The sequence below is a fragment of the Mauremys reevesii genome, linkage group 1, assembly GCF_016161935.1.
Source record: "Mauremys reevesii isolate NIE-2019 linkage group 1, ASM1616193v1, whole genome shotgun sequence".
In the NCBI taxonomy this organism is placed as follows: domain Eukaryota; kingdom Metazoa; phylum Chordata; order Testudines; family Geoemydidae; genus Mauremys; species Mauremys reevesii.
This window is the reverse complement of record NC_052623.1, coordinates 7818846-7839963: the sequence shown is the minus strand read 5'-3', so window position 1 is coordinate 7839963 and position 21118 is coordinate 7818846. Positions and strand designations below refer to the sequence as shown.

Sequence of the window (21118 nt, the reverse complement as noted above, 5' to 3'; positions counted from 1 at the left end):
TGAGTTTTTTCAGAGGAAGCTCAATGAGTTAACAGGACCAAAAAAAAGTTGTTGAAGTGCACAGCACTGCCTATCACGAAGGCTACTGGTGCTTCTTAATGTGTGGCTTTGCATATTGCCAATGTTGGCAACCCACACAACATAGACGAGAAACTATGACTTCCAGCTGCAACGGATAAGTGTGCGTTGATGCTAGGAGAGAAAGAGGCATCACAGCTAGATGTGATCCCACTTCCTAACAACATACTTACACACATAGTTATTGTGGAGGTGGCCACTGATGTAAAAGAGCAGTTCCTAGAAAGTGTTAATCAGGGCCCATATTACACCATATAACGCTGTCCTCAGGAACCAAAAAATCTTACTGTGTTATAGGTGAAATCGCGTTATATCAAACTTGCTTTGATCCACCGAAGTGCGCAGCCCCGCCCCCCCGGAGTGCTGCTTTACCGCGTTATATCTGAATTCGTGTTATATCGGGTCGTGTTATATTGGGGTAGAGGTGTATTCAATTCAGATAGCTGAATCTACCAATATACCAAATGCTCCACAGCTGCTTGTGTATATTTTGCTACAGCAATAGAATTAAAAGAGAAATTTCTGCTTTGCTGTCCACTGGTGACAAGCTTTTTAAACTATTACATAATTTTGTCTAAGACACAAGCCTTGACTAGGGACACTGCTTTGGAATTTGCCACAGTGGAGCATGGTCTATGATGGGCCGACATAGCGGGCTTGTGACAAGGGTACAAGAAGTGGCCTCCATAGGACCCTGGAATCTTTGTGTGATCCACAGCCAGGCATTGGCTGCTAAGAGGATGGCAGAGGAGCTCAGCAATGTTCTTTCAGTTTCAGTAAAAAATATAAACTTTATCAAGTCTTGCCTGATTAATTCAAGGGTTTTTGCCATTTTATACAAAGAAATGGGGGCAAACTTTACACAGTTATTCAAATCCACTGTCTGGACCAAGTCACTGACTGTTGTGCCTCCTGCCCAGAGTGTCAGCTGGCCATTGTTACATGCTGAATGCTGTTTCCTCAGTAACCCTGTTCAGGCTATTCAGTGCTTCTGTCCTTGCATCTCCAGTGTTATTAGTATTAGCAGACAAACACAAAATTATGAATCATTGAATATCAGTGCTGGAAGGGACCTGGCCATCTACCTAAGTGGTCCCCTCAAGGATTGGACTTATAACCCTGGGTTTAGGAGGCCAATGCTCAAGCTACCCCTCCTCTCATTCAGCAAAGCTTGATGTTACTCACAAAGAAAGACCACAGGCATGGTTTGGTGAAAAAGGCTCTTGGCCAGGTTTATTACCCTCCAAGTGTAGCCCTAGTGTCTTACCTACATGGTTACAGGCCCACTAACACATGGGTGCTGATTGACTCAGTCAGCAGCAGGACTCTCTGCTGTCCCCTAGGCAGGGTTAAGGTGAGTACCCCAAAATGTATAAACTGAGACAAACAATTAACGTACCATCTTTTGTGTCTCACAACTTCTGTTTGTTACCTCCTCTTGTTCCTGATATTGTAGACAAAACATCCCTGTTCATTATTTTGTCAAAGTGTCTCATCTTGTACTGGATTGGGATGCATCTGCACTAGCCCTGAACATCTCCCTCCACCCCCCATCTTAATTACAGCCTGTGCAGTGACTCTAGCAGTCCCCAGGCTTCTGGGCACATGCTGATCACTGAAGGGACTCAGGAAGCTGGCCCTGCCCATGGCACGGTACTGCCCTATGGGGGGTAGGGGTTATGACTAAGCAGGGGAAATCTGTGATGCCCCTGATCAGAGAGAGGTTATCAGATGGGAGGGGCTATTACTGTGTGTTTGAAACAAGGATGTGCGAGAGCCTTTCCATTGCATGTTGCATTATCAGAGATTCAGCGCAGGGCTCGTCAGCCGGGAGGGGAGCAGGAGCTGCTCAGGTTCTATGACAATGGGCAGCAGCAGGGAAATGCTGATAGATAAATGAGTACGTCTAAGACTTGGCTCTTTCTTTTCTCTCCAGGGTTTCAGTAGTGCCGGACCACTCTATCAAATCTGTGAGACTCGGTTTCCCCTGACAATCTGAGACTCTCTTATTGGCAAATCACTTTTTCACTCCCAGGAGAGGCTCTCAGGTTGAAGTTCTCCAAGGTCACTTTTATGCTCTTCCAGCTGCTCCTGGGAATTCTCTGATTGTCCAGGCTAACCTCAGAGTCTGCAGGGACTGTAGGGGGAATCATAAAGGACTCTGTCAAGTATGTTGAATGTCAGACGTGAAAATTATATGCTGATTCTCAGGGCTCTGCCTTCCTGTTGCTATAAGGAGATTTCCTCTCTCTCTGCTGAGCAGGATTTCGGTGAGTTGCCTGTTTCCGCATTAACATTAGTGCTGAGGGCCTAAGAAGGGTTCCAGGGTTCAAATCCAGAACCATCTGGGCAGCAATTTACCAGCACAGCAACTTGAACTGCTCAGTATTGTCAGAAACACCAAGGGATTTACCTGACAAAATTGAAACTACAAATGTATTGGAAATAGTTTAGACAATTATTTGTTTTTAAGATCAGTTCCTTGTCTCTTATGTGTCCTATCTATCTCTGTAGCTTCCTTTCTTTGGGCTGTGTGGTTTTCCCTCTGGTTCACTCATGTTTTCCAATTCAGCAACCTCATTGCTTTTAGGAAGTGCAGCCAAAGCCTCTGCAGTGTGTATGTGTGTTACCAGGGTTATAGACAGTGAAATCTCCATCTTTCATGCCCCCGGCATTCAGAATGCCACATAAACTGAGGGTTTCCTTCAGACTCTTTGAGCTCTCTGTAGCAGAACTGGAAGCCGTGATTTTCACAGCTCGGAGCTGAATGTTAAACACCCAGGGTGAAATCTTGGTGCTACTAAGTTCAATGGCACAACTCCCAAAAGGACCAACAGTTCACCCTAAATCCACATTTAGAGACTTCAATAAATGGCCTGATTTACCCCGGCACTGAGCCTCCAGTGAAATTATCTGTGGCCTCTAAGCTTATCTGGAATAAAGAAGAACTGATAGGAGAGAAGACTTGATGAAATCTGAAACTCACAGGCTTAGAGGTTCAGAACAATCAGGGTAACCGGTTTTTTGAGTGGGGAGAGGGGTCTGCTTTCTCTGTGCCCCTGCATCTCTGGTTGTGGAGAGGGCGAGAAGCACCAAAATGTAATAAAGGTAAAAGCATGTTTCTGGCTTAAAGGAATCCAGGGGGGCATTGGAAATCTCAGGGCGGGAGGTCCAGGAATGAAGTGTCTGTGTGCGTGTGGGCGGAAGGGAGGACATCCGGTATCCAGATCACAGTGGCCTGGAGTCCTGAAAATGGGTGAATAGGGAATGGACGTCCTGCCTAAAGCACAGACCTGGGACAGGGGACTGTCTCCTACTATAACAGAATGTGGACCACACTGTAGCAGATGGTCTCTGACACTGTCCCCCATCCCTACTCTCGCAAGGAACCCCACTACAGCCTCATGGTAACGTCAGCAATTGCCAACACAGAAAAGCAACCTCAGAAAGGGTGTCTGGATTTCTAAGGGGCTGCAGTATGTTAAAACTTTGTGAAGTTTTGCAGAAGAGTTACTCACGCTGGCTCCTTTTAGTCTCCACGTCCTCTCTCCCTTCTGCCGGATCTGTCCCTCTCTCCTTCCCTGTACAGGCTGAGCTGCTGATGGGGCTCCCTTCACCCCTGGAAAGGTTATTCAGGCTGATCTCCCCCTTTTCCCTGGTGCAGACAGACACTGAGTTTAACCTAGTCTGTGGAGGTATTTCTGTGAGCTGTCGCTGTGGGGTCTGGCGCCTGGTTTTGATCCTGGGTGCGGGGTATCACTGTGTGCTGGAAGTTTTGGGGCAGTGGGAATGAGATGGACAAGCAGGCAGCACTGGGGTTTGTAGGGGCAGGTAGGGGAGTGTATACGGACAGGTGAGCAGCACTGAATGTTATCGGGGTGGGGATCGGGTTGAACACGGACAGGTGGGCAGTGCTGTAGGTTGTGGATGTAGGGAGGGAGGTGTACAGGGACAGGCAAGCAGTGCTGCTGACAATAAATGTTCTTTGTGATTGTTGATTCAAGGCCAGTGCTGGGATGTTTCTTCGCCCCCACTGTGTTTGGGCTGGTCTCATGTTCTCTTCCCTGGCAAGCCACAGAGCTGCAGCCTGGGTGTCACAACCTTTATTCAGTTTTGTTTCCATTTGTTGTTGCTACGTAACTTTAGGTATTTCACCAGTGGAAAGAACCATTGATCTTTGCTTTTCAGTTGGTTCAATCTCCCATTATACTCTGACCCTCCCATCCGTACTCTCCTTCCCCATCCCAGGCTGCCCTGATTCCAACAGCACGCTGGTCGCCAGTGTCTGCTCCATACTCCCCAGTCATCCCTGGCTCCCACAACCTCCAAGCTGACCAACTCTCCTATAGTAAACGAGGGTGGGTAGCTCCCTTTCATGGACACCCAGCCAGTCAGTTAGCTATAGAATCCTCCTTAGCAGCTGTACTCTAATTGCCTTACCTGTAAAGGGTTAAGAGGTAAGCTTAAAATGAGTTGGCACCTCTCCAGGGAAACCAGTAGGGATGCTGTACCCTTTAAAATTGGGGGAAAACTGCTGGGTGTAGGGGTCTTTTGTTTTGTTGGGCAGAAACAAACAGCGCAGCAACTATGCTGTAAAAAGCTTTGAGCCAAGTATGGGAAACCATCAGGGATCAGACCTACACACTACTCATTTGGAACCCCAGATATGTAATGAGATCGGGAAATGTTAGGCAGACGCACTTAGGGATCTTTTTTGTTTTGGCTTGTGGATTCCTCTGTGCTAACGCCAGGTGCTTTTGTTTTGTTTTGCTTGGTAACCTTTAAGCTGGACCCCAAGGAGCTATTCTTGGTGCTTAATTCCTACAGTTGCTCTTTAAAATCTAGCAACAACCTGAGTTTCCAGGTGTATTTTCTTTCTTCTTTTTTAAAATAAATTTTACCTTTTTTAAGAGGTTTGTGCACGTTTTTTAGTTAGTTGGTGGCAACAGCTGTTTTTTTTTCTTTTCCTTTCTCAGTTCTTCCCTGGAGTGGGGTTGAAAGGGCTTGAGGGTACCCCACAGGAAGAAATTCCCAATTGCTCCTCCCTGGGCTCTCAAAGGTGTTCTGCACTTGGGTGGTGGCAGCATCTACCCATCCAAGGTCAGAGAAAAGCTGTAACCTTGGGAATTTAATACAAGCCTGGAGTGGCAAGTATTAATTTTTAGAGTCCTTGCGGGCCCCCACCTTCTGCACTCAAAGTGGCAGAGTGAGAAATGGGCTTTGACATCTCCCCACAACTCTTCCTTGTCTGAGGAGTAATCATTGACTGTATCTCACCGGTGAGAAATCTCACTCACAGGTAGGAAATACCAAGGCAGCTGTGCTGCTGCTCTTGGTGCACCCATAGACACTGCACACAGCGTCGGAGGCTACTACACAGGAACAACTCACAAGATGAGAAGTATGCGCCTTATAAAATGAGAGCGGGAAACTCTGGGACATGTCAGGGCCTAGATAAAATACAGCTGCCACCTACAGGAGCCGCTGGCAGCTGCCCGAAACTGTGGGCAACTGGGACACAGATGTTAAACCGAAGATGTTTTGGGACCATTTTTTAGCCAGCTCTATTAGTCATTCACTGTGACGGTTGTACATTCATTCCTCAGAGTGGGGATTTTACGGGCTCAGGTCATTATTTTTGTCATCTAACATGTTCATCCATGTAGTGCCTCATGGGATTCCTCAGCCTCATGAAATACACACCTAGTGTAACATTTCCAAGTTGCCAACGTCACATAAGAATTTCTCCCCATAGAGATAAATTCACCACGGTCATGAATAGAAAAAGAAATGCCTTCAGTAAGCTCAGGCACAAACTTGTAGACATAATGCCTCAAGCTGACTCCTGGGACATATTAGTAGATTCCATGGCCAGGAGAGACCATTTTGATAATCTGGTCTGACTTCATGAATCCACCAAGACCCTTTTTAAATTGCTCCAGTGGTTAACTACTCTGGCCCTTTAAAAAATGCACACCTTATTTCCAGTCAGAATTTCTTTAACTTCAACTTCCAGCCATTGGATCATGTTATGCTAAACTGAAAAGCCTGTTATTAAATATTATTCCCCATGAAGGTACTTACAGACTTTTATCAAGTCATCCCTTAAGCATCTTTGTTAAACTAAACAGATTGAGATATTTGAGTCTATCATTAAAAGGCAGGTTTTCTAATCTTGTAATAATTCTTGTGACTCTTCTCTGAACCCCCATTCAGTGTATCAACATCCATCTTTAGTCCTGGTCACCAGAACTGGACAAAGAGTTCCAGCAGAAGTCACACAAGTGCTAAATACAGAGGTAAAATATCTTCTCTACTTCTCCTTGAGTTAAAAATTACTTAGACAAGTTAGATGTCTTCAAGTCACCAGGGCCTGATGAAATGCATCTAGAATACACAAGGAACTGACTGAGGAGATATCTGAGCCATTAGCTATTATCTTTTAAAAGTAACCGAATATGGGAGAGATTCCAGAAGACTGGAAAATGGCAAATATAGTGCCCATTTATAAAAAGAGGAATAAGGACAACCCAGGGAATTACAGACCAGTGAGCTTACCTTCAGTACCAGGAAAAATAATGGATAAAATGATTAGGGAATCAATTTGCAAACATGTAGAAGATAATACGGTGACAATTAATAGTCAGCGTGGATTTGTCAACAACAAATCATGTTAAACCAACCTGATAGTTTTCTTTGCCTGGGTAACAAGCCTTGTGGATAGGGTAGATGTGGTATATCTAGACTTTAATAAGGCTTTTGATACGGTCTCGCTTGACCTTCTCATTAACAAACTATGGAAATACAACCTAGATGGAACTACTATAACATGGGTGCGTAACTGGTTGGATAACCATTCCCAGAGAGTAGTCATCAAAGGATCACAGTCATGCTGAAAGGGTATAAGGAGTGGGGTTCCGCAGGGATCAGTTCTGGGTCCAGTTCTTTTCAATGTCTTCGTCAACAATTTAGAAAATGGCAGAGTACACTTATAAAGTTTGCAGATGATACCAAGCTGGGAGGGATTGCAAGTGCTTTGGGGGATAGGATTATAATTTAAAATGATCTGGACAAACTGAAGAAATAGTCTGCGGTAAATAGGATGAAATTCAATAAGGACAAATGCAAAGAAGGAACAATCAGTTGCACCCATACAGAATGGGAAATGTCTGGCTAAGAAAGAGTACTTCAGAAAGGGATCTCGGGATGATAGTGGAGCAAAAGCTAAATATGAGTCAACAGCGTAATGCTGTTGCAAAAAAAGCAATCATCATTCTGGGATGTATTAACAGGAGTGTTGAAAGCAAGACACGAGAAGTAATTCTTCCTCTCTACTCTGTGCTGATAGGCCTCAACTGGAGTATTGTGCCCATTTCTGGGTGCCACATTTCAGGAAAGATGATGCAGTAAAAGGTGTTAAAAAAAAACCAAAACAGTCAGGGGTGACTTGACCGTCATGAGGATATCACCCTTTAACAGGGCCCCCTTTGGTACTGCACTCGGGCTCAGCAATCACCTTCTCATAATTTATAGCATGGGTTTTCAGCCTGAAGGACTTCTCAGTTTCAGCACCCAGGAGGAAGAATTACTGCTCTCCTTCCACTCTCTGGTTCCCATCCCTGGCTTCCTGCCTCTGGGCCTGTATGTAGCCCCTGGTGAATTAGGATGGTATCTGCTTCCCATTCACCAGTCAGGTGCAGGTTTCTCTAGTCAGCTCCAATTTATCTTCCTTAATAGGAGCTGGAGTGACTGAGGGCTGGCTCAGGAGTTCCTGCCCAGCACCATGTCACACAACCCTGATACCTAACAGGTAGAGACAAGTTTGTGTCCTGAAATATGTGGGCATCCAGGCTTTCCAAAATATTTATTTAGCTGTAAATATTGCAACTAGATAGTTTTACTGTCCCTAAAAAATGTCCAAACCCTTCCTGATTCTTACTTAGCACATGGAATCAACTGCCTCCTGTGGCAATCAGTTCCTCATTCTAATTAGATGCTGAGTGAAGAAAGCATTCTTTGTGTCTGTTTTGAATGTGCCACATTTCAGTTTAATTGAATGTCCTATTGATCTTGTGTTAGGAGACAGGGAGAACACATTCTTGATCTACTCTCTATCAGCTAGTATTTGATAGACTTTTCTCATATACCCTCTAATTCATCTCAATTCTAAGATAACGATGTCAGTCTTTTCAACCGCTTTCCATACGACAGTTAACTCGGGACCTAGATTGTTCCCTGAAACCCTCTAGTTCTTCAATATCTTTTGTGAGAAGGGTGCCCAGTACTACAAACAGGAGTCCAGAAAAAGGTGAAATATTAACTGACTGATCTCATGGCATTATATTGTTTGTATGAGTCCCCAATTCCATGCCTCCTACATCCCAATGTTTTGCTCACATTCTGTCCATTCTTGCACAGTGAAAAGGTTTTCACAAGGGTAAGTACCATGACACCCAGGTACCTCTCCTGAGTTCATACACTTAAATTAGAAACTTATAATGTGTTTGAGGAGTTCAAGTCTTTCCCTCATATAGGCATAAATGTTTCAGTTATTGACTTCAATGTTCGTATGCCATCATGCTGCCCCTTCACCTGGCTTCATTAGCTCCTTCTGAGGACTTCTCTGGCCTTGACCATGACCTAAATAATCTGATGCCATCTGTAAATGTTGCCATCTCACTGTTCACCCCCATTTCTAGATTGTTAATACCTATGAAATAGTTACCATATTATTTTCTTAAAGTGTGTAACCCTCCTCTCTGTGCATCTCTCCCTTCACAGGAACCTTGAGCATTTCTGAGCCCAATATAAGCATTCAACATCTCATGTCAATTTTCAACCTCACCCGCTCTGACCCTTCAACATTCATCCTAATGGGGATCACTGGCCTGGAAGCTGCCCACGTCTGGATTTCCATCCCATTCTCTACATTCTACATTATTGGCCTATTGGGAAATTTTACAGTTCTGTTTGTTGTAGGCAAAGATCAAACCCTGCACAAGCCGATGTACCTGCTGCTCTGCATGCTGGCGCTTACAGACATCGGCACGTCTACCTCTGTCGTGCCAAAGGCACTGTGTATATTTTGGTTCAATTTGAACAGCATTACTGTGGGTGGCTGCCTCACCCAGATGTTCTTCCTTCATGGGGTTTCTATGATGCACTCAGCTGTCCTCGTGACAATGGCCATTGATCGCTACGTTGCCATATGTAACCCTCTGAGATACCCCACCATCCTCACTAACGCACGAATAGCTAAGCTAGGGCTAGTGGGTTTGATAAGAGCTGTTCTCCTCATTCTACCCCTGCCCCTGCTCCTGAGGAGGCAGCCATTCTGTGCCAACCGCATTATCCCCAACACGTATTGTGACCACATGGCTGTGGCGAAGATGTCATGTGGAGACATCACAGTCAACAGGACGTATGGTTTGGTGATGGCGTTTGTAGTCATCATGTTAGACCTGACTCTCATTGCCCTGTCCTATGGTCTGATCATCAGGACCGTCCTCAGAATCTCCTCCAAGAAAGCCCACCAGAAAGCCCTCAACACCTGCACAGCCCACATCTGTGTGATGCTGATGTCTTATCCTCCCTTCCTCTTCTCCACTCTGACACACCGGTTTGGTCAGGGCATCGCTCCACAGGTTCACATCATCTTGGCCAACCTCTATTTCCTCCTCCCACCCATGCTCAACCCTATCATTTATGGGGCTAAAACTAAAGAACTTCGTGAGAAAATGGGCAAATACACCTGCAGAAAGTGATCTCCTAGAGCCACTGACTTTAAACCAGCATGACCAGAAGGGGAAGCAATAGCTCCCTGTTAATCAAGTGTGTGCTGTCCCAGTTTGGTTGAGCTCAGTATTCTGGAAATTCAAAGTGTGAAAAGCTTCTCACACCTAACATCGTATCACTCCATCATCAAGAACTGCTCTCTCCATTGCTGAGTTCCCTCTCTCTGACCATCACCTGATCTCTTTCAGCATTACTCATCAGCCTTCACTTCCGCACACCCTGTCACTTGGCCTTTCTATGACTTCCAAACCACCTGAAGTTACTACAGCTGTCTGAAGCAAGGTAGATTTCCATTAGACCCATTGTGTTTTGTAGAAGTTATAAAAGATTAGTTAATGCAGTGTGCTTTGGAGCATCTTGAGAGATATTAATTATTCAATACTGTTCTGGCAGTTAGATAAATATCTGGGATGTTCTAAATCTTTTGCTTATGTCTGTGTGTGCTGAAGTCTAATAAAGTACATAGTTAGACAGGAGCATGATTAATTGCACTTAATCCTTGATCAGACAGAATTGCTGTGTTCCTATTGATTTATTCTTCAAATTGCCTGGTGTGAAATAGCTGGCTTTGGGGTCTTAAAACACATTGTAACAGACTGCTGTGTTAAATTAGGACATCGCCTTGGAGTAAAATAATTTACCATTTTGCACAGTCAGCTTTGGAGTCACTTTCAGCTATAACTTACAAAACACACAGTAACCATTTCTGTTGTTGAAGTTGTCAAAAGTAGGTGTTGCGATTTCATCTTGGAGTTTGTGAAACAGAGATTGCTACCAAATGTTCAGGTGATTGAACAACTTGCAGTGCTAAGGTTTCAGAGGGGTAGCTGTGTTAGTCTGTATAAGCAAAAACAATGAGGAGTCCTGTGGCACCTTAGAGACTAATTAATTTCTTTGGGCATAAGCTTTCATGGGCTATAACCCACTTCATCAGATTCACAACCTAGATACACTGATATCTCATTTTTTGCCATTGTTTCGTAGAGACCTTGGACAGTTGGAGCAGCAATGGAGAGTTTTGCGTCTAGATCACTGGGTCTCAAATTCAGATCAACCAAGTAGGGCAGTTTTGGGCTGAAGGTCTCAAGCAGACGAATGTCGCTGTGGTGTTCTTTATGTCCTGATTCTATCCTCTGCTTTCATTCCAATCCATTTAAAGAGGCGGTTCACAAACTATGGGAGGTGTGTGAATGTGTAAAGGGAGGCCAGACTGGGGCTAGTGGAGAAGGGCCGTGCACACCCACGGGAAGGGATAAAGGACACAGCTGGAGGCCCAGCCACACAGAGTGACAGTGGGAGCCTGGGCTGACTGCTGGAGCCACAGCCACATGTGGCTACACTACTCCCATGCAGGGCTTTTTTTTAGCAACTGTGACACATGAGATGCCCATTGTGCGTTGTCCTCAAAGTACTTAAAAACAAACTTAAAACCATCACCAGCAGCGCTTACAGTGAGAAACAGCTCATCTGAGAAATGGGTCGTTTTGTGACAAAGGAGAAAACTGTACAACACAAACTGAAGTGAGGGCACCAATGGAGGGTCCAGCAAAACACAGAAGCTGAAAATATGACAAAGTTTATTTCAAACTGGGCTTTATGTGGAGTGGGTCCAGCGATGCACCGTAGCATCAATGTGTCATATGCAGTGAAATACTGGCAAACAACAGAATGCAGCCCTGCAAGCTACACCAGCATCTTGAAACAAGACACCCTACCTTACTATCAAATCCCATCAAGCTTTTTTCAGAAGAAGCTCTGTGAGGGGTTCGGTCGCAGGGACCCCTTTGGAACTGTCACCTGATGGGCTGAAATTACCTCTGAGCCCATTTTCCTTGCCAGCCTGGGCCCCTAGAACCCTGTCTTGTTGAGCCAGACACATTAGCCTGCTACCACACAGACCCGGGGCCCAGGCCATGCCCCCAAAGCTGCAGTTCTAAACTGAAAACAGCTCAGCAGGATACCTGTCTCCAGCACTCAGACACCCAGCTCCCAGTGGGATCTAAACCCCAAATAAATCTGTTTTACTCTGTATAAAACTTATACAGGGTAAACTTATAAATGTTTGCCCTCTATATCAGATTGAGAGAGAGATAGGAGATGAGTTAGAGCAGGACAAAGCTTCAGTTCTGTTGGAGAAAAACAGAGTTCTCACACTCAGGTTGGGTGCAGAAAGTCAGATACTTTATTATCTCTAGCAATTGCGTGGAGGGAGAGAGCTAAACAGCTCTCTCTCCAGATAAACAATTACAGCAGCATTTGTACCTTTTGTTACAAACAATAATGTGCAACAGCTGCATTTTGTTTAGACATAGGTCATCCTGATATCTTATTTTTCTCACCAATTTAAACTATAGTCTACATATCGTACGAATCTAACTCAAGGTCACAACAACTTCTCACACAGTTCTTTCCCACTCGCCTCACACAATCCTCACTTCTACAAATCTCGTGTTATTAGGGTTACAGCTAGCTTAACTCTGGCTCACCAACTACAGAATTTACACTGAAATCCCCTTCATTTCCATCTCTACTTCCACAGTTCCCATTCCCGTTGATATGGTGTGTCATCAGTCATCACCTGTGTGGTGCTCTGCTCTGTTCAATGATGATAACAGTTGACTGCATACGTGGTGTTGTCCCTGTGTGCTGCCCCGGCTCTGCACTGGTCACTGGCACAGCAGATCTCGAGCGAACCACACAGTGACCACGGACTCTGATAAGATATGAAGGCACTCGACCAGGTTTATTGCCAAACGAAACACAGTCTCTACTGTAGCCTATAGGAATAATCTGCTTGCTTGTAGATAGATAGATAGATAGATAGATAGATATCTTATAGTTTAAATATTTGGTTTATTGAAAAGGCTTATAAATGTATATTAAAATAAGTTTGGCTGTAATACAAGAGACCTACAGGCCACATCTTGTATGTTAGGCTAAAGCATAGTTAGCATATCTATATTAAGATCTTTTACTCAGAAAGCAAAGTTGACCTTTATCTTGTTTATTCTATACCCAAATAGATAAAGTACCTACACTTATGTCTATGACCTTTAATTTAGACCAATAGACAATGGAGAATGGAATGGGGAGGGGGTTTCAGTGTTGTACCCACAGACTGATGTGAGCACATACCTGTCATCAATATGCACACATAGGCGGCAGGTTCGTATAATTTTTGGTGGGGCCCAAAATGGTGGTCGTCCCCCCCCCCCCGCTCTCACCCTGTAAGCTGATATAAAATGAAGCTACAATGCGTCAGCACCACAAGATTACAAGGGTCAATTAAAAGTGGAAAGTCAGAAGCAGCACTTGCCTGCTTCAATATACGGTATTAAATTTTGTTGCACCTGTTGTGACAAAGTGGGAATGTTCTTAATGTTTTCTCTGAATACTGTGTGGGTGCCTCAGTTTCCCCTGCAAAGTGCCAACTGACGGTGTTGGGGACAAAGAGATCAGGTGGCCTCCTTGTCCGGGGAAGAGACACAAAGGCCAGATGAGGGAGTGTCAGTTTGGAGCTGGCTGGGGAAATCGGGAGAGGCCCAGAACTTGGGTCTGGGCTCCCCACCCCCCAAGATGGACCTGACTGAGGGGTCCTGTTTTCTGTACCTACAAGCTCTGTTTTAGACTGTATCCCTGTCATCTAATAAACCTTCTGTTTTACTATCTGGCTGAGAGTCACATCTGACTGCGGAGTTGGGGTGCAGGGACCTCTGGTTGCCCCAGGACCTGCCTGGGCAGACTCGCTGCGGAAAGTGCATGGTGTGAAAGGGCTGAATGCTCCGAGGTCAGACCCAGGAAGGTGTAAGCTTCTTGCCCTGGAGACAGTATGCTCAGAGAGGAGGCTCCCCCAGAGCCCTGACTGGCTTTGTATGGAGTTGTTCCAAAGCATCCCAGCATCCCCTTCCACACCATGCGCTTCCCGGAAGTCTGCACAGGCACTGACACTCCCTCCTCTGGCCTTTGTCTCTTTTCCAGGCATTAGGAGGCCACCTGATCTCTTTGTTCTCCAACACCTTCAGTTGGCACCTTGCAGGAGAGTGGCCCAGGCCATCAGTTGCCTGGAGGCAGGGTTGCAGCCATTCTCTGTGCAGACAGCATCACACTGGCCCTCTAGGGCTTTACAACAATCACACCCCCTTATCCCACCATCTAGAGCCTTAAGAAATGCATTGGGGAAACTGAGGCACACAGACAGTATTCAGAGAAAACACCTGTATATGACCAGTTACATACTTTGAAGGGTGTAAAATAATCAAATATTGTGCTAAATACAATGATACTCCAAACTGACCACCAAATTTAAGTTGCACGTTTTTCCCCTCAGGTGAGGGTTCTGGGGTGGGGCTGGGGATGAGGGGTTCACAGTGCAGGAGCGTGCTCGGTGCTGGGGGTGCAGGCTTTGGGGTGAGCCAGGGCTGAGGATGAGGAACTTGGGGTGCAGACAGGCTGCCCCAGGTCTAGGGCCAGAGAGGACTCCCCATCACCACCACTGGCAGCAGCAAGCTCCAGGGGAGGGACCCCTCCTGCCCCCCACGGCACACACACTCTGCACATGCTCCTAGGGCCCCTCTCAGGTCCAGAAAGCTCACTCCCCTCCCCTATGATGGGTACGGGGGGGGGCACAGGTGGCCTTCCATGTTGCTGCCCCTCACCATAACTTCATTGTGGATGGGGCTGCCCCTTGCCCAGCATGGGGCAGAAGTGGAGTAGGCAGGGTGGTGGCTGGCTATGGGACGGGGGAGCAGGGTGTCATAAAATTCACCCAAGCCCCAGCTGCTCAGGTCTAGGAAGCCTCCCTCTCCCATCCCTCCTGTGGCGGGTGGGTTGGTAGGTGCTGGGGGAGGGGGCACTGCCTTCACATGTGGCTTCCTGCCTCCCCTGTGCAGCCTGCTGTGCCTCACTGGGGGTAGGAGTAGGGACTGGGGCTGGGGCAGGGGGGGAATCATAGGGTCAAACACTCAAACATAATAAAAAATCATAGGGGCAAACACTCACGGAAGCCCCAACAGCTGCTAAGGTGAGTGATGTCTGTCTCCTGGCCTGTTTGTGTCTCCTCCAGGTAGGGGCAGGAGAGGAGAGGGGAGGCCCCCTCCACTCCCCTCCCCCTCCTGAGTGCTTCAGCAGCAGTTAGCATTCCTAGTCTTGTGCTAATGCTGCAGCCCTTAGGCTACGGCAGCAGCAGCAAAGGAGAGAGAGAGATGTGCTGTGCGCTCTCTTTACATTCAGGAAGGGAAACTCCAGGGAGGGGGAAAAATCTAGCTCCAAATATTGGTGGAGCAGAGCCCCTGATTATGAATATTCCTGGGGCTTTAGCTCCAAGAGCCCATATAAGTTGGCGCCCATGAGGCTGGGGACTGACTGGCTAAGCAGCAGTTCTGCAGAAAAGGACCTGGGGATTACAGTGGATGAGAAGCTGGATAAGCGGCAACAGTGTGCCCTTGTTGCCAACAAGGCTAATGGCATATTGGCCATCAACTACCTGAATGGGGGGTACAAAAAGGATGGAGCTGAGCTGTTCTTAGTAGTGGCAGATGACAGAACAAGGAACAATGGTCTCAAGTTGCAGTCGGGGAGGACAAGGTTGGATATTAGGAAACACTATTTTACTATGAGGGTGGTGAAGCACTGGAATTGGTTATCTAGAGAGTTGGTGGATTCTCCATCCTTAGAGGTTTTTAAGGTCCAGCTCGACAAAGCCCTGGCTGGAATGATTTTTGTTGGGGTTGGTCCTGCTTTTAGCAGGGGATTGGAGTGGATAACCTCCTGAGATCCCTTCCTGATATTCTATGACTCTATGATTTAATGATCACCTGTTCAGTTCATTCCCTCTGAAGTACCTGGCATTGGCCACTGTTGGAATACAGGATACTGGGAGAGATAGACCATTGCTCTTACCCAGTGTGGCCATTCTGATGTTCTTATATAGCTTGTAGATTGATCATCTCCTGCTGTAATCTGTTAGACCCCTCTCCTATCCCAGAGCTGAGATAGAACCCAGGAATCCTGATGGAGTCTCTCTCTTTCCGCAGTTAGTTAAAAATTAAGAATATACATTCAAATTTTAAAACTCAACAGTGTCCTTTAAGTGAACTAATGTAAGATGAAAAAAATGTTAGTACCAGAGCTGAGTTGGTCCAATATTTATTTATTTTTCTTTCTTTTAGACAGGAATTAGATCAGTGCCCTTTTCAGCAAATTGCTAAGTTATCTGCCAAAAAACTGGGGAGTTTTAAAGTGCCTAATTAAGTAGAGACCCCCTCAAGACTGTCACTTGATGTGCTGGGTTACCACTCATGACAGCCCTCCTGCCAGAACGGCCGCCCCTCCTCTCTTGTCTTGCTGAGCCAGACACTCCTGTTCAGCTTCAGCACAGACCCAGAGGTTGGACCGTGCACCTCTGCAGTTCACAGAAACTGAGATTCACTCAGCCCAGAGGCTTCTCAGTTAACAGGGACTTTCCCAGCACTCAGTGTCCAGCCTTTCTGAGAGCCTGAACCCCAAATAAATCTGCTTTACTCTCTGTAAAGTTTACACAGGGTAAATTCATAAAATGTCCACCCTCTATATCACTGAGAGAGAGAGATGCACAGATCTTTGCCTTCTCCGGGTACCAATTACTTACTCTGGGCTTTTTAATAATCAAAGGTGATTTTATTATGTATAAAAAGTAGGATTTAAGTGGTTTCAAGTAATAACAGACCGGACAAAGCAATTCACAAAGCAAAATAAAACAAAACACACAGGTCTAAGCCTAATACATTAAGAAACTGATTACAGGTAATATCTCACTCTCAAAGGTGTTCCAATAAGTTTCTTTCACAGACTAGTGTCCTTCCTAGGCTGGGCCCAGTCCATTCCCCTGGTACAATCTTTGTTAGATCCAGCAAACATCTCAGGTGGTAAGCAGGGGTTTCCTCATGACTGGCAGCCTCCTTTGTCCTGCTCCAGCCACTTTTATAGCTTTGGCACAAGACGGGAATCTTTTGTCTGTGCTTGGCCCTCACCCCTCCTTCTGAATGTAAAAGTACAAGATTTAAGATGGATTTCAGTGTCAGGTGACATGGTCACATGTCTCTGTGAGACCTCATTACCCACACATACACAGGAAGGCTTGCAGGTAAACAAGCCATTTACAACTCATTGTTTCTGAAGCACCCTTAATGGTCTCCACTTAATCGGACTACATTAGTAGTACAAGTTTATACTTTATATTTCTAACTTCAGAGATAAGAATGAAACATGCATACGCATAGGAAAATCAAAATCAGCACATTATAACTTTTCCAATGATATGTTACAAAAGACCTTGTGCATAAAGCACATTCCAGCAATGTCATTTTCAGACTCATCAGCCTATTTTCATAAAGCATATGGAGTGCAACTTCACAGTAATGAACCATAATTTTTAAATATACACAGAGAAAGAGAGCAGTCAATTCCTCTCTGCCTCAGCAAAGAGCCCAAGAGTTCTCATCTCCTTTGGGAAGATCCCATAATTACTGTTTACTCCTAAATTGAGTAAATAACACAGAAGTGCAGACATGGAACAAGAGACATTAGCTAGAGGGTCTCCGGTCTCCAGCTTCTTTCCATTCATACGCTGTTTCTCCCCTAGAGCCTGAGCAAACCCCACTGGGATTGCACAGAGCTATATTATAAACAGTGCACATCCCTGTGTCAGCTCTCAGCTGCTGCAGATGCTGGGGTGAGAGAGGTGTGGGACACGGATACCTGAGGGGGATTCCCAGGGAAGACGTTTCCATCTCAGGATTCACAGGTTCCCATCTCTTGCTGCGGAGCTCACCTGCTCGACAAATCCAGTGCAACATGGGTGTGATGGGATAGAGAGTAAGACTGTGCTCCTTTCTCCTCTGTGCTTCTTTTGTAAGTGTTATCTGGTCAGACTTTCAATGTAACTGAATGTTCCCTTGTTCATGTGTTGTGAGATAGAGTAACTATAACTGCTCGAGCTAGTATCTTTGTCACAGATTCATAGGTTCATGGTCAGAAGGCACAAGTAGATCTTCCCGTATTACCTCCCGTTTCCCCTGTATTGAGGCCAAAGACTTGTGTTTGACTAAGACCTGGTCTATGGTACGATTTCATGTCATAGAATCATAGAACCCACAGGGTGAGAAGGGACCGCAAGGGACATCTAGTCTAACCCCCTGCCAAGATGCAGTATTTGTTGCATCCTAACTACCCAGCACAGATGAGTATCCAACCTTCTTTGGAAAACTTCTAGCGAAGGAGCTTCCACGTCTGTTCCATTGTCCGCCTGGTCTTATAGTTAGGAAGTTTTTCCTGAGGTTTCATCTAAATCTGCTCTGCTGTAGTTTGAATCCACTGACTCTTGTCCTGCCTCTGTGGCAAGAGAGAACAACTTTTCTCTATCTTTTTTATGGCAGCCTTTCAAGCAGCTGAAAACTCTGTCATGTCCCGCCTCAATCTCTTCTTTTCCAAACTAAACATATCCAGTTCCTTCAGCCTTTTCTCATGTGGCTTTGACTATCCCTTTGATCATCTTTGTCTCTCACCTTTGGATCCTTTCCAATTTCTCTAGATCCTTCCTATACACTGGTGACCAAAACTGGACACAATACTGCAGATGAAGCCTAACCAGCGCCAAGCAGAGGAATACTATCACCTCCTATGACTTGCATGCCATTAATGCAAACTAAAACTGTATTTTCTTTTTTTGCAATGGTAAATAAATCCACTTCCCTGAGACATTTAGATATGTCAGCCTAACCCCAGTGTAGACCCCACCATGAGGTCAACCTAGCTACCACCGCTCAGGGAGGTGGGTGACCTACGCTGATGGGTAAGTAGTGTTTTCACTGAAGCTCTATAGCAGCGCCAATGTAGCATTTTAAGTGTAGACAGACCCTCAAGCAGATCTTCCAGAAAATCATCTAGTCTGTATCTGCAGACATGGGGACCTGGAGTATCCACCACTTCCCTTTACAATTTGTTCCAAAGGATAATCACACTCAGTGCTAAACATTTGGCCCTTATTTCCAGCTGAAATTCATCTAGCTTGGGCTTAGCTCTGCCTTTCTCTTCTATATTACAGAGCCCGTTATTACCGATGGTTTTCTCCCCATTAAATTCTCCATAGAATCACAGACTTTAAGGTCAGAAGGGATCATTATGACCGTCTAGTCTGACCTCCTGCACAATGCAGGCCACAGAATCTCACCCACCCACTCCTGTAACAAACCCCTAACCTATGTCTGAGTTACTGAAGTCCTCAAATCGTGGCTTAAAGACTTCAGGGTGCAGAGAATCCTCCAGCAAGTGACCTGTGTCCCACACTGCAGAGGAAGGTGAAAAAAACCCAGGGCCTCTGCCAATCTGCTCTGGAGGAAAATTCCTTCCCAACCCCAAATATGGTGATATGCTAAACCCTGAGCATGTGGACAAGGCTTACTAGCCAGCACCCAGGAAATAATTATCTGTAGTAACTCAGATCCCACCCCACCTAACATCCCATAACAGACCATTGGGCATATTTACCGCTAAAAGTCAAAGATTAATTAATTGCCAAAATTAGGCTATCCCATCATACCATCCCCTCCATAAATTTATCAAGCTTAGTCTTGAAGCCAGATATGTCTTTTGATGCCACTGCTCCCCTTGGAAGGCTGCTACAGAAGTTCACTCCTCTGATGGTTAGAAACCTTCATCTAATTTCAAGTCTAAACTTCCTGATGGCCAGTTTATATCCATTTATTCTTGTGTCCACATTGGTACTGAGCTTAAATAATTCCTCTTCCTCCCTGGTATTTATCCTTCTTATATATTTATAGAGAGCAATCATATCTCCCCTCAACCTTCTTTTGGTTAGGCTAAACAAGCCAAGCTCTTTGAGTCTCCATTCGTAAGACAGGTTTTCCATTCCTCGGATCATCCTAGTAGCCCTTCTCTGTACCTGTTCCAGTTTGAGTTCATCCCTCTTAAACATGGGAGACCAGAACTGCACACAGTATTCCAGATGAGGTCTCACCAGTGCCTTGTATAATGGTACTAACACCTTCTCATCTCTACTGAAAATACCTCACCTGATGTATCCCAAGACCATATTAGCTTTTTTCATGGCCATAGTCATTGTGTGATCAACCAATACTGCGAGGTCCTTCTCTTCCTGTGTTACTTCTAAGTGATGCATCCCCAGCTTATAACAATTTTTTGTTATTAATCCCTAAATGCATGACATTGCACTTTTACTATTAAGTTTCATCCTATTACTATTACTCCAGTTTACAAGGTCATCCAGATCTTCCTGTATGATATCTCGGTCCTTCTCTGTATTGGCAATACCTCCCAGCTTTCTGTCATCTGCAAACTTTATTAGCACATTCCCACTTTTTGTACCAAGGTCAGTAAAAAAAAGATTAAATAAGAATAGTCCCAAAATTGATCCCTGACTAACTCCACCAGTAACCTCCTTCCAGCCTGACAGTTCACCTTTCAGTACGACACGTTGTAGTCTCCCCTTTAACCAGTTCCATATACGCCTTTCAATTTTCATATTGATCCCCATCTTTTCCAATTTAACTAATAATTCCCCATCTAGAACTGTATCAAATGCCTTCTGAAATTGAGATAAATTAGATCCACTGTTTCCTTTGTCTAAAAAATCTTTTACCTTCTCCAAGAAGGAGATCACATTGGTTTGGCACAATCTACCTTTTGTAAAACCATGTTGTATTTTGTCCCAATTACCCTTGACGTCAATGTCCTTAACTACTTTCTCCTTCATTTTTTCCCCAAGACCTTGCATACTACAGATGTCAAACTAACAGGCCTGTAGTTACCCGGATCACTTTTTTTCCCTTTCTTAAAAATAGGAACTATGTTAGCAATTCTCCAGTCATACGGTACAACCCCTAAGATTACAGATTCATTAAAAAATCTTGCTAATTGCCTTGCAATTTCATGTGCCAGTTCCTTTAATATTTTTGGATGAACATTATCTGAGCCCCCCGATTTTGTCTCATTACGCTGTTCAAGTATGGCTTCTACCACGGATGTGGTAGATGATGCAGTAGGGACTGTCTGCACAGTGAATGGGAGAGCAGGGGATGACTTTAGGTGATGGACAGTACCTGTAACCTGAGCCAGGCAGGGGGGAGGGGAAGTCAACACTTTTGCCCGGGAAGCTGGACAAAGGAAAAGAGCCTCCGAGAGGGGGTTTTCAGTTTCCGTTTTGGGCTGGGTGGTGGAATGCAGGGAATCC

The 21118-nt window shown here is 45.2% G+C and overlaps 1 protein-coding gene across 1 annotated transcript; it reads left to right on the top strand.

Annotated features, from left to right (window-relative positions):
- The first annotated feature begins 8903 nt into the window (after nt 1-8903).
- LOC120397901 (olfactory receptor 52D1-like) lies at nt 8904-9842 on the top strand. Its single transcript, XM_039524583.1, has one exon. The coding sequence runs from the start codon at nt 8904-8906 to the stop codon at nt 9840-9842; it is 939 nt and encodes a 312-aa protein (XP_039380517.1).
- Nucleotides 9843-21118: the final 11276 nt, after the last annotated feature.